At 35.9% G+C, this 18,024-nt stretch overlaps 1 protein-coding gene across 1 annotated transcript in view; it reads left to right on the top strand.

Annotated features, from left to right (window-relative positions):
- Positions 1-18,024, top strand: part of Sema3a (semaphorin 3A) — a 357,767-nt gene that overhangs the window by 317,107 nt on the left and 22,636 nt on the right. Inside the window, exons 13-16 of the mRNA XM_059257268.1 lie at positions 1,149-1,368; positions 4,997-5,088; positions 11,395-11,436; positions 14,868-15,025. Coding sequence (XP_059113251.1) covers positions 1,149-1,368; positions 4,997-5,088; positions 11,395-11,436; positions 14,868-15,025 — 512 coding nt within the window. The remainder of the gene's footprint in view (positions 1-1,148; positions 1,369-4,996; positions 5,089-11,394; positions 11,437-14,867; positions 15,026-18,024) is intronic.

Below are 18,024 nucleotides of genomic sequence, written 5' to 3'. Positions count from 1 at the left end.
AGCCCTTGGAGTTTGGCATTGTTTCTTATAAGTTTTAATGTGGATATTTGATATTTCCATAACAATATTTAAATAAATTTCTCATTTACATCAAAACTAGAATTATTTTAGTATCATATATAATCCATGTTCAGTTCAAACATATATGCATATATAGTATTCTCATTTCAAAACTATTTAATAACTCATGAATTATTAATGAATTTGTCAAGTAACAGGCAAGAGGTTGATTTCTTATTCTAATCTTGTAAGATAAGGATCATATCCTAATTACATTTTATCTCTCAAGCACTTACATTCAGAGTTAGGCATTACTGAACTGTAGAACAAGATATGTAAGACTGGGTGTACTGTATCCTATGACACTGTTCTACATAGTGAATTGCAGTGAGGAGACAATAAACCTTAATTGTCTATTGTCTTTTTATTGACTTTTAAGAATATTTCCATCCAAAGCTGATATCCTGTCAGCTCACAAAAACACATTCTTTCCTGCTTTGTGTGCCAATATTTATTTATCTTACCCATGTTGCCTCCATTCTGATTGGTTAGTTTCTGTTCCATAGACACTAAATAAGGCCTGAATTATTTTATTTTATTAAAGCCATTAATAATGTTTTCAACTTTTTGTTATGAGTCAGACAATAAAGAATAGTTTTTATTGTCTTGTAGTTGGGGAAGATCATTTATATTTGGGTGTGACTCTAAACTAAAAACAGTTATATATAACTTAAGAAAAATAGTGTTTCTCTAAATGTCATTAATTGCATTAATTATAGCATATTTCATGCATCATGTTAAACATCTATTATAGAAACGAAGCACAGGCTGGTGCAGTTAACATGGGTGTCAGACTTCTCCAGAATCCTGAATACCTCAGCTACATTTGCAAGTTTTGTAAGAAATGATGATATAAGTAAACATTCATTAACATTGAGAATTAATACTTGTTTAGAAATATACACTGATAATTTCTTCTACTAATTTAGGTACAGAAGAGCTGGTGATAGCTAATGCTTACTTAGCTTCAAATATAGTGGAAAAGAATTACAGGTTTAGACTCACAGACTATTGAAGGAGTGTTATTTTATAATTTATAATCTTAATTGTTAGATTTTATTTAAAAGGTATTCTCCTTTTTCTAATAGTGTCCGAGTAAAACATTTGGTGGATTTGACTCCACAAAAGACCTTCCTGATGATGTCATAACCTTTGCAAGAAGTCACCCAGCCATGTACAATCCAGTATTCCCCATTAATAACCGCCCAATAATGATCAAAACGGATGTAAATTATCAGTTCACACAAATTGTTGTAGACCGAGTGGATGCCGAAGATGGCCAGTATGATGTCATGTTCATCGGAACAGGTACACTTTGAATTTCAACTACATATTTGCTTCCAGCATACTGTATTTATATACAGAATAGTCTATCATTAAAAATATGTTATCAAGTGCCAGGGACAGGTCCCAATCCTACTGCGAGGAGCCTCACAAACAGACCAAACCACACCACCACTGCACACATGCAGAGCGCCTAGGTTGATCCCATGCAGGCTCCCTAACTGTTAGACCATAGTCCCTGTGCTCAGGTCAGCTGTCTCTGTGAGTTCCTCTCTCATGACCTTGACCCCCTGGCTTGTACAATCCCTCCTTCCTTTCTTAAGGATTAGGAACTGTCTCTGGGGCTTGGCTGGGTTTTGAGAACCTGTTCCCCATGCTAGATTGCCTCAGCTAGCATTTATGCAAGGGGAGGGGCTAGATCCTTCCTCAACTTGGTGTGTGCTTTGTTCAAGTCCATAGGATGCGTGCCCCTTTCTGGGTGGAGACGAGGGGGAGTGGATGGGAATGGGGATTGATGGGAGTGTTAACAGGGAGCAGGAGGAGAGGAAGGAGTGGAAACTGTGGTCGGTGTGTTAAAAAAATGAAAAAATGCTAATTAAATAAAAAAAACACCTCCCAACACACAAAAAGTAATCACTTTGTAGTTACAATGCTTAAAACAAATTTTCTTTCAAATGAAACTTGATCAATGAAATCAGGTATGTTTAATAACTAAATAATCAATTATCATAATTGAATCATAATTCTTCTGGTTAGGGACACACATGTGCGCACGCATACACACACACACACACACACACACACACACACACAAAATATTGCTCAAAGCATGACTGAAATTCCCCAAATCAGGACTGAAATTCCCAGCATATTGCATAAGTGTCCAGGAATGTGTTACTGCAAACTTATAAGAACTTTAACATCACCACTAGTGAAAACCTTCAATCAAATAAAGGTTACCAAAATAATTTGCTCATTGTTTCTGCCATACAAATGAAATATGAAAAAAATCTTTTATCAGAAAATTGATTCAACATTCATCTGATGCTTTTCTTTAGAAATGTAATGAAATCTTTTCACTAATTTCACTTTTAGAACAAATTTCTGCAGGTATATTTTCAGACTCAGTCTTATTATTACTCTGACGTGTTATTTTGTTTTCCCATACTCTCTAAATGGTGAAGCTATTTATGAAAGTACCGGTTACAAATCTGAAACTTGCTACTTAATGTCAGATTCCAAGGTAATAAATTCCTAGTCTCCATTAACTTCATTAACTGACATAAATCAACAAGAAACGAAACAAAGTGAGTACTTCACCGAAACCTTGTACAATAGCATTTATTTTCCCTTGTGAGAAACACAAAGACAATTACGTTGACTACACCAGAACAGAAATGTGTAGTAAAATTACCTGAAGACTCATAACTTAATTGTGAAATCCTGATGTTACCAGGTTTATCAGTGTCAGGCCCTTAACAATACATTACAGTCTCTTATGGATAAGAACATTCCCCTACCAAATAAAAGAATCCAAACGAGATTCAGTGTTCCATAACAGGCAATGACTGTGTGTCGCACCTACAGGTTACAAATAAAATCAGGAAATATAAGATGGTATTTATTTTCAGTAAATATTGGCTTGTCTTTAAATGTCAAATTATAATTGAATCTCTGCAGAATAACTGGGTTTGTTGAACAATGTCACACCAGCCTTGTTCTCCGTCTCTAGTTCAGAAGTCCCTTATTCACTTTCAAAGTGACAAAGCCTGCTTCCGGGTATTTGACCAAAGCAAACCAATCATAAGCATTTAATTTCTCTAGGACACAAACTGCCTTTAAAATCCCCATTTTCATGAGGAAGTTGAACGAACGTTAGATAATGTGGTTGGTTGTAGGTCAGTACAGACCAGGGTCATCTGTCAGCAAGTAAATTGATTACAGTAATTTTATCTTTTAACTAAGTTTCACTTCATAGCACATGGATCCTTGTTGAGTAATCTGATTCAATTTGTGTGAAATTGTTTGAAATACTATTCAGTAAAACTTGATCTGGAGCACAGATAAAGTTGTGTTTGGGTCCAGGAGAGCCAATGGAGTCACTAAGTAGATTAACCTAATTTCCCTTTAATCTTTGGTGTTATGAGCAGGCTAAGGTCCTGTAAACACAGAAGGATCCTCTTAAAAGTGGCCTTTTTTAAACTTTAGAAGGGATACCCTTGATCACAGAGTACATTGTGCCAACCCACTGAGGAGAACGGCCAATAGAATGAATATATTAGGTTCTGTTTCTGGTATAGCACTCCTTATTATTCTTATTGTAAGAATCTCTTTGAAAAAAGATAAAGTTTGTTAAAAATAAACCAACTGAAGCTGCAAAGAATTGATCAAATTTACTCAAAACTGAAATTGTTTCGAATTAATGTCTTAACCCTGTTTGCCTTCTAACGAAGAATGGAATCACACCTGGAACACAGGGAAATCCACATTTCAGAGGTGGAACGTCAAGGGCAAATGACAGGTCTTTCCATGACAGCATTTTTCTCCTGATAATGAAAATTAGATAGTAATTTAAATCCCTATAAAATAAATCCAATTTTTTATAATTCACAATCCTAAATTTAAATCTCTTTAAGACTCTAGAATTGATTTCCAAGTGTATGTATTGTAGGCAGAGTATGTACAATCTGAAGTGTTTATTTTGAGAAATATTGTCATTCATCACTTCAGCGTCACTGAGCCTGCCTTAAGGGCCTCTAAGTGCGGCAGCTTCTAGGAGAGGGGTATGCTGCTGGATTTTGAGGCTCTTGTACCTGGGATGGGCAGTACCCCTTACATTTCACATCTACAGAGTCTTCATGGACATATGCCGGTTTCAAAATAAAAGTGGAAAAGTCTGTCATGTCAAGTTGTTTTCTTTCTCTCTCCACAAGTACACACACACACACACACACACACACACACACACACACACATGAACACATATATTTGTATATTCTGGAATGCACACCAATTAAAGAAAATTTAAAACAAAATAAAAAGCTATCCAACTTAGCCATTTTTGTTGTTTTTAATATATTTTTGAGAATTTCTACACTTTCAGGTTAAATTATTTTTTAAAGTTTGATACCGTTCTAAAAATTGATTTTTGTGTTCCAAGGCTATCTTTATAGTTTATAGTCTAACTGCATAAAATGCACTTGTATGTAGAAGTTTACTAATGTATCCACATGGAAAAGAAATACAAAGAGCCAGGATGGGAAAACTTTCTTTTGGTGAGGCTGAGGAGATTGCTCAGTGTGTAAAAGTGCAAGTTTTAGTTGAGAACTTGGTTCCAGACCCCCAGAAGACACAGAAGTGTGCTGTAATCTCAGCATTTATCTGGGGAGGTAGAAGGTGGCCTCAGAAGCTGGCAGGTCAGTTAACCTGAAGTAGGAAGCACGGAGTCACAAACAATGAAAGTGGTCCACCTCTAACAAAGAAGTTTTCTCTTGAGCTTGCCATGTGTGCTGTGGCTAACACTCATACTTCCCATTCCACAAGCTAAAAACAAAAAAAAAAGCTTTTTGCAAAAACCCTTGTTGTCCCATTAGGGGTAAACTCCATTCTAATCTACCTACACTGTAACCTTCTCCTCTGCTTTCTTTTAAAGATGTTGGGACTGTCCTTAAGGTGGTCTCAGTCCCCAAGGAGACTTGGCATGACTTAGAGGAGGTTCTTCTGGAAGAAATGACAGTCTTCAGGGTGAGTGACACCTAATTTCCAACATCGACAGGTTCAGCTGCATATCTGTCCCCCAAGACAAATGAACACTGTAGACAGTGCCCTTGTAGACACTTCTAATTAGATTGTCAAGTACAAAACCCGACACTAATCAAAATAAATCTTGGAAGTGTTAGTGCAATTAAATGTAAGGATATAAAAATTCTTGGCTCATATTTTCTTTTTTAAATGAGAAAATTTATGATTTATATTTTGTATCATTTATATAAGTTACCTTGAAGATCAAATATCTCCCAATTCAAAATTTCTTCTCTTGCACTTTATAGTATATCTGCCATGATATGTAAGACCTGTGAGCTTTTGGGGAGATACATTTAACATGCCAAGGGAAGAATGCTATCTCAGCTAATTTCTACATTATTTTATATTTTTCTTAAGATAATCAGTGCCTAAGTTTGGGTAAGTGGGCTTATGTTAGTAACAGACAATTTATAATAGATTTCCAGTCTGCAAACTTCAAAAATGGACAAATATTTGTCTCTTCTTCCTGAGTCACCAATGGTATGCATAGGATCTTCAAGTATTAGGTATATTGAGGTTGAAGCAGGGGCATGGGAAATAGATCAGCATAGATATCATACATGTTGCTCATTTTAGAGTGCTTGCCAACTAGTAAAGTTTGAACAGGGATCACACTTTGATATGAATTATATGTAAGACAAATAACATGCTTATTTAAAATATTTTGATAAAAATAGTACAGTGGGTACTTACTGATAAATCTAGAAATATAAAATAAAGTTGAATACCAAGAGACAAGTAGACAGAAAAGGGGAAATGAAATCATATGATATCATTTGTGCTCTGCGTGTGTCAGATAGGCATATGGACATATATATATATATATATATATATAATATGCTTGTATGTGAGTATATATATATAATGCTTGTGTGTGTATATATATGCACTAGATTATAATTTTCAGTTGATTCAACATTTAATGTTGAAGCTAAATGCCCCTCACTCCTTTTTGTACTCTATTTATATACAGATGTACTTGCCTCATGACTCGGGAATCACTGTTCCATTGTCTTTTGAAGAGAAAATAAAGTAAAAATTGCAGAAAATGAAGTAAAAATTCAATAAGAATTAGGAATGTCATTCAAACATGTACCTGGTAAACTGTGGGCTAGATCTTTGATAATAACAGCTGAATAATCTTCTACAGAAAAGTTTAGAATCCTCCTTTCAACCTACATAACAATCTTTGCTTCACTCAACGCCTCTAAAACCCTTATTTGCAAACTATTGACTCTAGTACCTCACCCAGAGACCCATGCTTCAAGCACTAGCGATGGTGACAGCCTTGTGGCCCATATGCTATCAGGCTTTTCAGTGGTACTGTACCTGTTTCTGTTTTCTTTTGTGGACAGTGTCTTCTGTATGCCGGGCTGGCCTTGAATTCACTGCGTAGCTGAGGATGGCATTGAACCTCTGATCCTAATGCCTCCACTACCTGAGGACTCTGACTATAAGCATGCGCCACAATGCTCAACTGGAATATTATTAATATTTATTATTTTATTGTTTTCAGTCATCTAAACTGCACACAAGTAGACTTCCTTATAAATGTTCTATGTGGCCTTAATTTAAATATTCAAAATAGTAAAAATAACAGTTCCAATATTAAAAATTGATTCTTCTGGCCATTTTTAAATGTTGAATGTAGAGTGTGAACTGATTCTTATCATGCATTATTCCAAGTGAGTTACCTCAAAAAGCATTGGAACTTTAACCTATAAATTGAAAACTACAATTATCTAAATGGGCTGTCATGCACTGCAGAGCCCATTTAGATTAGCAAACAAATTATGGGCAATGTGGGCTAAATTCATAAATGGCTGCCTGGCATTCGTTGTTATATCTCTAAAGCCTAAAAGGATAAATTCAGTCAACATTTATTAAATAAATGAGACAGTACCAATGCAAAAAATTAAATATAATAAAGATTGTAAGATTCCTTTTCAAGGAATCCAGTACTCAAGTAAGATTGAAGAAGAGTGGGGAAGGTCCATCAGAAAGAGAGCCATGAAGTCCTGGTGATCTAATCCCATACTATTCTTTAATAAAAGGGAAAAGAACCTTTATTGAAAAATAATTATTAATGTAACTGTTGCAAAAATAAGTCATGGGTAACACTAGCAAGACACTCATAAATACCTAATTCACAGATTTAGTGTTCTCCTTCATCTTTCATAGAATCAGGGTTTCATAAAAATTCAGTCGTGTGTGTGTGTGTGTGTGTGTGTGTGTGTGTGTGTGGTGTGTGTGTGTGTGTGTGTGTGTGTGTGTGTGTGTGTATGAGACAGAGAGAGTGACAGACAGACAGACAGACAGAGTCAGACAGAGGTGACCACTCTAAGAACAGTCTCTGACCTCATGCAGGTAAAAGGATCCTCTGCATTATACATCTTAGTTTCAAAGGCTGATTTTCTGTTATCACACAGTAGAATTAAATTTTATTGTGTAGAATCATTTTAGTCATGTTATGGCATTTATAAATAATTTTTCTCATCTTTTCATTATTTTCTGTGTTTTATTAATTAAGTCATGCATATTTTGGCAGTAATTCAATATTATAACTAAATTTTGTTTTTAATGTTTCTGAAATCTGAGGTTAACATTCAACATCTTACCTGTATTCCTTGATATATTAATAAAAATTTCAACTTGAAAGGAATTTAATTTAAGCTAAAATGGCTTTTAAAAAAAAGCATGATGGGAGCAAAAAGACTTGCAGATATAGATATTTAATATCTATTACATTTTGTTCTTATTTGAAGATTTTCAAAGAAGTACATTTCAAACTTACACTGGTGATGCCTTCTAGGACACATATCCATGGTATTTAATCCATATTTAGAAAAATTATTACCAATCTCTAAGAATGAAAAATTAATCCTGTATCGTAAAGAAGGAAACAGTTTATGTATCTCAGTTGTGTTGAAGATGGCTACAACTAGAAATCTATCTCCTCCCATAGATGCTGCTACCATTCACTTCCTGGTCTCTGCTGTGCACATTGTCAAGATTATTTCTTTGTCACTCAAGCGGACAAACCATCTTTGGGCAGAGTTTGCAGAAATATTTACTTTCAGCGTTCTATTCTAACAGCCAAAGTTCATACATATATTGTGGGCTAGCAATTGGAAGATTTCACTGTCAAGCTTTGTTTAATTTTGCAGCAGGGGACAGAAAAAGAAAAACCACAACGCATTACAGCGATAGCCACATACAATGAAAAGCAGGGAAATGTCACAGTTTCTATGTTTCTAATTTGACACTTGTGTCTTTCCATGTAAAATAAAATACAGTTTAAAAAGATCAACTGAGCTGCCCCTCAGCTTGATAGGGTAAATACATAAGATAAAGATTTAAGGTCATGATCCTAGCTGGTACTCTTTTATAACTTTTAAACACATTTAATGTTAAGTTAATTTACCCATATTACTACCTCCATGAGACCATGTTCATATGAGTCTCTTTCAGACTGAATAACCCATAAATTCTTGGATTAAAACCAGTACATACCTCTTGCCATCTTGAGATCGGTTTAGGAAAACACCCTGGCTAATCACAGAACATTCCAGTGGTTTTGGTTACAAGATACTTTTATTCTGGGGTGAAATCACATCCCAATCACTGCATAGAAAGAAAAATATTCTTTGGCAATAAAATTTCCATTTCAGAGCAGAGCTTTTAATAGACGCTAAGAGGTAAAGTTGGCATTGGTGTCAGACTAAGGAACTAACACACCTGCTAGTAAATATTCCGAACAGCACTGTAGCACTAACATACAGCAGATCGAAATGCACTTCGCCAGCACTCGCCTGAACTTGAGTGGGTTCACTATGTGCTTCTGAGTGACCTGCTTAGCTTATGGAGCATCAATTTCTTCTTATAATGAAGACTGCAATCATAAACTCATGAAGATTCTGGTTTTAGAGTAAAATTAAGCTAATTGCTAAATGTTAGTTATTGGAAAATAGTTACATTCATAAAAATCTGTTCTAGAATGCTTGGCTTCCCTATCTTTGTCTTTTTTTAAGTTAAGGCGATATAGAAAGCCAGACACATGGTGATTTTTCACCTTAACTGGTCAGTGTGGGTTTTTCTTTCCGGTCCTTCCAATGGGCTTTCCTTTTGAGTCGGTGAAGCGTCACACGCAGCCATGGCGCCTTGGGGACAAAGGGCTTTCTTTATAGTTCTGCTGGCTGTAAAGGGTTGCAAGGCAGTCACATCAATAACACTTGCATTTTAAACCCAATTTATGCAATAGTCCATGAACAGCTGAGCAAACAAATGAAAGAGTTTAATTTTCATTCAAATGTAAAACATAATTGATGCTTTCCAAGCCCCAGCCTAACTTCTTCTGAAGGAGCTTCCTTTCCAGTACTGAGCATCCAGTGAGCTATATCAGAATCTCCCAAGATCAGCAGGTGAAAAAGCTTTGCAAGTGCAAAAGTTTAATAAGGACTAAATTAAAATATCTGGGAGATGTATAATAAATTCGAGTCATAGAAAATCTTGAAAAGATGCTAAGTTTTTTATTTCATTTTTTTAAAAATTGAACACCAATTAAATTTGCAATTGAAACCAATTTCATGGAAAAAATGCTTATGAAGCTACATCTGTTGTAAATGGAAGTCATATTTGGCGCCAGTTATTTCTCAGAAAAAATACAGGTTATTTAAATGGATGTCATTGTGATATATTGTGCATTAAAATTCAATTGCAGTACATATTCTAAATTACTATTAACTTTTTTGTATAAATAATAAATAAAGTTATTTTCATTAATTGGATACTATAAGCTTAATCTTGAATATTGGCATAATAATATGACTGAAATCTGATGTGTGTTCGAGTTTGTCTCCTATTTTACAGTTTACGTGATAACCCATTTTCATCTACTTTATAGATGTTTTTGCTTTTGTATTATCAATAAATATGAAGTAGAAATGCAATCAACTCTATTTAAAAAGAACTTAGACCTCATATTTTATTACATTGGATGTTAACTTTTAATGCCTTGAAGCTTGACTATAAAATTTCTTTGATACAGACCCACATGAACTTAGTTATTTTTTTTAGTCGCATGAGAAATTCTCATGTGAGATGATTAGAGGGGAGAGGTTGCCATGGAAATTTCTCCTGACACATTTAATTCCTTATTTGTTAACTTATTCTAATATTTTAGAAACCTAAAATCCCTTAAAGCAGAATATTTATCATGAAATACAGCTTTTATTTTTGTGACTTGATACTACTAAATAGTAAATATGCCCTTTCTGTGTAGACGCAATGGGCTGACATTATTTGCATCATAGTTGTCTTTGGGATTGATAATTCTATAAGAAATCATTATTATATTTCATAATTGCTATCACTCACTTAAGCTATACAATAGAGAAGTATTAGAAATCTCTAAAGTAGCCCACTAAGTTAACACACATCCGTAACCACTTGTTTCACTCGTGTGCCAGGCAGGTTGGACAGAAGTGAAGACAATCACGTGCTCAGTTTTGCCATTAGGTTTGAAGTGGGGAGTTGGAACTCTGCCTCTGCATGTGGGGTGGGCAGCACCAGAGTGGCCAGCTCAGGGTAATGAAGGCTGAGGGGGAAGAATGGCGAGGGGAGGTAGAGCAGTCAGGACAGTCGGGCACACACCAAAGAGACGTGGGGAAGGCTAAAAGGAAGTGATCACTGAAGGACTTGGAGGCACAATGGGGTTTCATTGGGGAATTTTGCTTCTGAAAATGAAAGATCCCATAGAGGATGGCTAGATGGAGAAGATAACGAGGTGAATGGAACTGATGACAGTCAGGTTATAGAGCATCCAGTTTCACCTAAAGGACCAAGGAAAACATGGGATGCCTGTCTTTGTCTCACATACCGGACAATGTGAGAAGGAGAAGTAGAGGATAATGAAGTTAAGGAAATAAGAAAAGGAGGATTAGATAATTTACTTTTTCTTGATTTGCTGTGGACCTACTGAGAAGTTTTCTCTAGATCTACTCAGGGAGTGACAAACACAACTTGCCCAGCTGCAGGTAGGATCCCCAAGGACTTCCATCTGGACTGTGCTGGTGTGCCCTTCCTTATTCACACATTAGCACTCACCTCTTCAGCTTCTTCCACAGATCTTATTTCCAGTTACACTGTTTGTTGTCAGCAGTGACATTACTTCTCTGAGAACTTAGTAAATGTGTTAACCACTTGTCCATTAGCTTTATCAAATACTTCTTTTTGCTTTTCTTTTAGGAACCAACAACTATATCAGCAATGGAACTTTCTACGAAGCAGGTACAATCATAATAGGCTACCATCAATACTGTGTTCTGTTAGTTTTCTGCTTGAACTTGATAGATCTATTTGTCATGCATCATATTTTATAGATTGGTTAACATCAAAAGAAAAGAGGATGCCAATGTTAGGGTCATTATGTCCATGTTTATCATTGCCAACCATGTTTATGGTTATTGCTACAAAGCCCTAAGTAACCTCACATTTGCTCAGTATGTTATATCGGCCTCATTTTTTAATCACATTGAAACTGCCATTATTCAGCAGATCTCTAAGAACAGTATTTTAAAAAAGATGAAACATAATATGTTACTAAGGAATCAACATTTCTTAAACTGTGTTGATTTACAAACTCATTCTGTACAATATTAAAATTAATGTAGTGAAAAAATCTAACAAGCTAACAGAAGGAAATTGTGTCATCTGTGCCTTACAGGTTAATAAACACCTATGCACCTTACAGATTCATAAAAGTAAGCAGTTGGTTGTTATGTTCGGAAGATCTTAGCTTAAAATGTAGCTCCTACCTTCGGCTGTATTGTATCATGAGAAGAGGAAAGGCTACTTTCACTTCAGTTAAACATACAGTGATGCACTAGCAAGTAGAATATTCTAGAATGCTAAAAATTCAGAGTTTAAGGGCAGCTTCGGATTAGTCTTTCAATTCATATCAAACAGACCTTTGACAAGACACACAAGAAAAGCAACTGATTTCTTAATAACTATGGATATGACACAAGTTTGACTTTTAACAATTACATTTTCTGCATTGCTACCTACACTTCAGTCCAATATATGAATGATAATTGTGGAACTAAATTGGTAGACCAAGCTGAAGTCAATTAGTAACTTACATAGTATAAAAATGATAGTGAACTAGGACTTGCTTTTCTTCTGTAAAAATGTGTACAGAACTGTGGGTGTAAGAGTCAGTTGGCTACAGTTGTTTCTGATCTGTTTGCCTGCCTTGCCTTTGACAGTGTTCCACCTCTTGAACAAAACACTAAATCATACTGCCAATGAAATGCAGTGTGTGCCCTTTCCACACAGACGTATCAAAATAGATTGATAATCTCCAAGATATTTAAACTCAGAGTGCAGATGTTATTGACCTGACACTGTTATCTTACACCTCGTTAACATATGTTCACCTGTTCTTCAAGTCTAAAAATTGTCACATGTTGGCAAGGAAATCTGGGGCTTTCCAGGGTGGAAGCTAGACAGGAATAATCTTTCCTGTAATGATTTTAAAGGTATTTATTTATATTTATTTCCCTGCTAGATTTCAGAGCCAATCCTTACTGAATTACCTCTAAGTCTAATTTAGCCAAACATCCTGTTTGAAAAAGAAAATTAAGATTTTAAAAATTTTAAAGCATTGTCTATTAATACAACATTCAACTAAAAAGTGCCAATTTCAGTTATCACAATAGAAGAAAGAATCCTGGACTTACATTTTCCACTGATGGAGGAGAGATGGATTTCATTCAATGTGACTCAATTTCATCCACTCTTAGGAGCATTTTTAAAGTGAGACAGCATTTCAGGAGGGACATGTGACGCTATAACTAACCTTCTAGATAATGAAATCCTGTCCTTCTCATGGCCACCACTCATAAGGAGGCTAGTGAAATCCCCTGCGGTGATGGTAAATTGGGCAGAAAAAGCACATCAGGTTCCTAAGCTAGTCACTAGATTATGCTCACTGATGCCTGCAAGCCCCTATACTTCATGTGAATAGCATGATTATTTTATGTATCATTAGTAATCCTGAAGAATTATGATGAAATCAAAATGACATTGAATTGCATTTAATTTGGAGCAATTTATTGGAGTTTAGGTTTTCATAACTGTAAATCATGTGGATGGCTATACTCTTTTTGCTTTTTTTCTTTTTCCTGTATGTTTTTTCTATTTTTCTCCTAAAGGTATGCATCAGATATAGATACTTTGTTTGAGCAGTTCTTTTCCTACTCAAATGCCATATGCCTATAAATCTATAATTATGAATTTGGCATATGCTTCTGAAACACTATTAGCCAAGCATGAGATCTTTTGGTAACATGGCCAATTTGGTCACTGACCTTTTCAGATTGGATCACAAAGCCAGGGCTGGTAGCAGCACCCATAATCCAAACACTTGGGCGGGGCATGGAGTGGGGGGGGGGGAGTAGGAGATTCAAGAGATCTTTAAGGCTAACCTAGGCTATACAAAAATGTCTCAAAGACATCAAAAGAAAATAGGATGCCAATGTTAGGGTCATTATGTCCATGTTTATCATTGCCAACCATGTTTATGGTTATTGCTACAAAGCCCTAAGTAACCTCACATTTGCTCAGTATGTTATATCGGCCTCATTTTTTAATCACATTGAAACTGCCATTATTCAGCAGATCTCTAAGAACAGTATTTTAAAAAAGACGAAACATAATATGTTACTAAGGAATCAACATTTCTTAAACTGTGTTGATTTACAAACTCATTCTGTACAATATTAAAATTAATATAGCAAAACAAATTAAGCATCTATTAATATACATAATAATTTTGTTTCTCTACTTCATTGCATGTAATAGCAATATTTAACAAGGAAATATATGCACAAGGAAATAGATTTGTTATTCTTACCTCTTATTATACTTTTATGAAATATCAGTATTTTGCTTAGCTCTAAGCACCGGCCTATTATCTATAAAACTACTCCTCAATAATTTCTTAGATTTCAGTAAATACTTCAGTGTACATTCAATTTACATACACACACATATGCACACACACACACACACACACACACACACACACACACACACACACACGTCCACACGTACAAATATAGCCTATAAGTGAAAGTCTCTGGGAATGCAATATTGACTGTGTCCATTTCTGACTTTCAGACAATTTATAACTTCAAAGAACATCCTGTTATTCACAATGAAGTTGTTCTAAAACTCAATTTTCATCTGCATCCTAGAAACTTAAAATATACTTTAAAGTCTTTTGCCTATGGACTATTATTATATGTCTCAGTATTAATATAACTTAAAATGTGTTACATTTTTGTTCATATTTTGTGTATTGCGGTTGTCACAGTGTGATTCATAGGTGTGAGGGACAGAGGCCTGTTTGGGGAAGTCAGTTCTCATCTCCCATCATGTGAGTCCCTGGAATCTACACCCAAATATCATCAGGCTTGGTTAAGGCTTGCTGTATTATCAACCAATCCTCTAATGAGAAAAGCATGTCTCTGTCTCCGCTTTGCAGTCAGATGCTTACAATTGGTTTCTACTCCACTTACAACTGTATGGTCTGCCAGACCTTGGAAGAAATATCTAAAACAATTACGATCCATAATATAATTTATTGTTAATGAGGCCAAACAAGTTGGTTTTAAAGGAGAGGTCAAAAGAGTGTTTTCCTCACTCATCCACAGCAACAACTGTACATTGGCTCAGCTGCTGGGGTGGCACAGCTTCCTCTCCATCGCTGTGACGTTTACGGCAAGGCCTGTGCAGAATGCTGCCTCGCCCGGGACCCTTACTGTGCCTGGGATGGGTCATCGTGCTCACGCTATTTTCCCACTGCAAAGAGGTAAGATGAGCATTACAGGGGAAATAGAATGTTTCTTAACGGAGTTAGTGATCTGCTTTCTAGAACAGCCCTTTATGAAGAAGCACACCGCCATGCTGTGCAGATGAAGGGAGGTTGGGGTATAAACGTCATACTTAGGACTGTCATTGTTAGTTTGTTCTTGTTTGTTTTCCCATTTCCTTAAAAACCACAAAACAAGAAGAAGAGTGTAGAGTAGGAAAGTTGGATCCTAAATGAGATAGAACAAATAACTGAGGGACTTTTAGGACAACAACATAATATCTCTAAGTTCTTATGGTTGGAAATTAGATTTGTGGTTTTATTTTAATAAGAGAGAGATGGGGTCAAAATACACAAAAAGTTATGAACAGAAAACAGCCTTGTAATTTTTGAACCCAATGTGTTCTATCATCCACAAATCTACTTTTTTTTTTAATCTAGAGATATTATGTTCTGGGTTTTTTTTATTTTAATTAGGCCATTTATGTTACCAAATAAAAAGAAATTTCTTAACAGACAGGAGTTCATTTGCTTTTGGAATCTAAGGAATATAGAAAGACCTAATCCTAAAAAGTCAAAATGAAGGCTGGGGTAATGTGTTAGTGGGTAAAGTCCTTGTCATGCAAGTGTGAGGCCCTAAGATTGAACCCCCAGAACCTACCTATGCTGCATGTGGTGTGAGCATGTGTATTCCCAGTGCTTCGATAGCAAGTGAGCTGGGACAAGGGGCAGGACAAGACAGCCAGCCTGCTGGGTGTATTTCAGCAGCAAACAACAAAAGGTCCTCCTTTGAGCACAGAGTGGGGAAAGCACTGAACCACAAGGTGGTCATCTCTGCTTCACATAGGCAACAGGCATGTGTCTCACTGCCCCAACACACAAGACACACATACACATAGATTCAGTGAAAGTCAAAAGTTTCTTCCTACATTTAAAAATGTTGCATTGATGTCTTTAGTGTATTAATATTGATTAACTAACATTCCTAAAAATATCTCATTACCTCAGGAAATTTTAATTGTCCCTGTTATTACAACATCATCCTGTGTTTATAGCTTTAACTTGAAACATAAAACTATATAATCAATTTCATTTGCGTGCACACGTATGTGCATGTGAGGATGTGTATATGTACTACTCATGCATTTTAAATCTTATCTTGATAATACTTAAAATTATTTTACAGGGAATTGTTTAAAAAAAGTGCTAAGTTATAAATAGGAAGTTAGTCGACAGGTGCGGGAGAGATGGCTTAGTTGGTAAGTGCCTGTTGCAGGAGTACCTGAGTTCAGAATCCCAGATCCCAGGGGAAAGCCTGGAAAGAGTCACAGATCTGCACTGCTGAGGGGAGGGAGCACAGACAGAGAGAGCTCACTGATCAGCTTCTCCAGTGAGAAAATTGGTGAGCTCCAGGTTCAGCCAATTCAGTGGGCTGAACAAACAGGTTTGTGAGAAACCCTGTCTCAAAACAATGATAATGATGATGATGATGATGATGATGATGATGATGATAGTGATGGTGATGGTGATGATGTGGTGGTGGTGATGGTGATGGTGATGTGGTGGTGGTAGAGAGCAACAGAGGAAGGCACCACTGTTAAAGTCTGACCTATATGAGTATACAGGCACACATATACATACATCTGCATGCTCAAAATATATATACAACATACACAAGGCAGACATGCACAAACAAAAATTTATTGAGAACAACACAAACAGATTAAACAAAATTGCAGTGTCCTATGCAAGAGCCAGTGCATAAAGAATGAGAAGGATTTGGGGAGGTGTTGAGGAGGAGAAAGAATATAGTAAACTACATTTGTATACAAAATGTTTAAATAAAAACAATAAAACAGTATAGCTGGAGTATTTTCTCTCCGGGTCCCGCCAAGCCCTGGCAGTCCGACAGCCCACTTATAAAATCAACACAAAGACGCTTATATTATTTAAACTGTTTGGGCTAATGGCTCAGGCTTCTAGCTATCTAGTTCTTACATCTTAAATTAATTCATTTCTATAAATGTATACCTTGCCTTGTGGCTCGTGGCTTACCAGCATCTTCACATGCTGCTTGTCATGGCAGGGGCTGGCAGTGTCTCCCCCTCTGCCTTCCTGTTCTCTAAATTCTCCTCTCTGTTAGTCCCGCCTATACTTCCTGCCTGGCTACTGGCCAATCAGTGTTTTATTTATTGACCAATCAGAGCAACACATTTGACATACCGACCATCCCACAGCAAAACAGAATGGCAATTTAATCATTTAATGTAATATTATTTTCAGAAAATGCTCTCATATTACAGAGAACTGTTAGACACAACCTAAAGTTGCAAACAAATTAGTTTACTAGTGTTTAATAAAATAAAAATAGTTCTTAATTTTACAAAGTAGCAATATGACCATATTCTCTACTCTTTGCTTACAGCTGCCTTTCTTTCTTGACATTTACTGTTTTAGGAAGACATAGTGATGGATTGATCAAAGAATATGTAATATCTTGTTAATGTACCTTCAAGCTTACCACCATGCATATTGACCTATTCAGAGAAAAGTCACCACCGTCCCTAAGCCACTGCACTTTAGGAGCAATATAACTTTGTTTTAGCACTGATAACATTTCCAAAGAAGCTCTGTGTATCAGCCTTTCACAGTAATGAAAAGTATCTGCAGCATTTGTAATATTACAAATGTTATAGGAAAGCATGACCCTAACATCAACTTAAATATTTTCACTGATGTTTGGGATATTATTGTTTCAATATTAAATAATCTACAACTGGGGCTGGAGAGATGGCTCAGTGGTTAAGGGCATTCACTGCTCCCACAGAGGACCCCAGGTTAGTTCCTAGACCCACATAGATGACTCACAACCACATATAACTTCAGCATCAGAGTCTCCAGCTCCCTCTTCTGCTCTCAAACATATACAAAAAATATATACATAAAATAAATAAATAATATACATAAATAATATACATAAAATAAATAAATAATATATC

The sequence above is a fragment of the Peromyscus eremicus genome, chromosome 3 (assembly GCF_949786415.1).
Source record: "Peromyscus eremicus chromosome 3, PerEre_H2_v1, whole genome shotgun sequence".
NCBI classification, from domain to species: domain Eukaryota; kingdom Metazoa; phylum Chordata; class Mammalia; order Rodentia; family Cricetidae; genus Peromyscus; species Peromyscus eremicus.
Note: the sequence above shows the minus strand (reverse complement) of the source record. Positions and strands in the feature narration are given on the sequence as shown.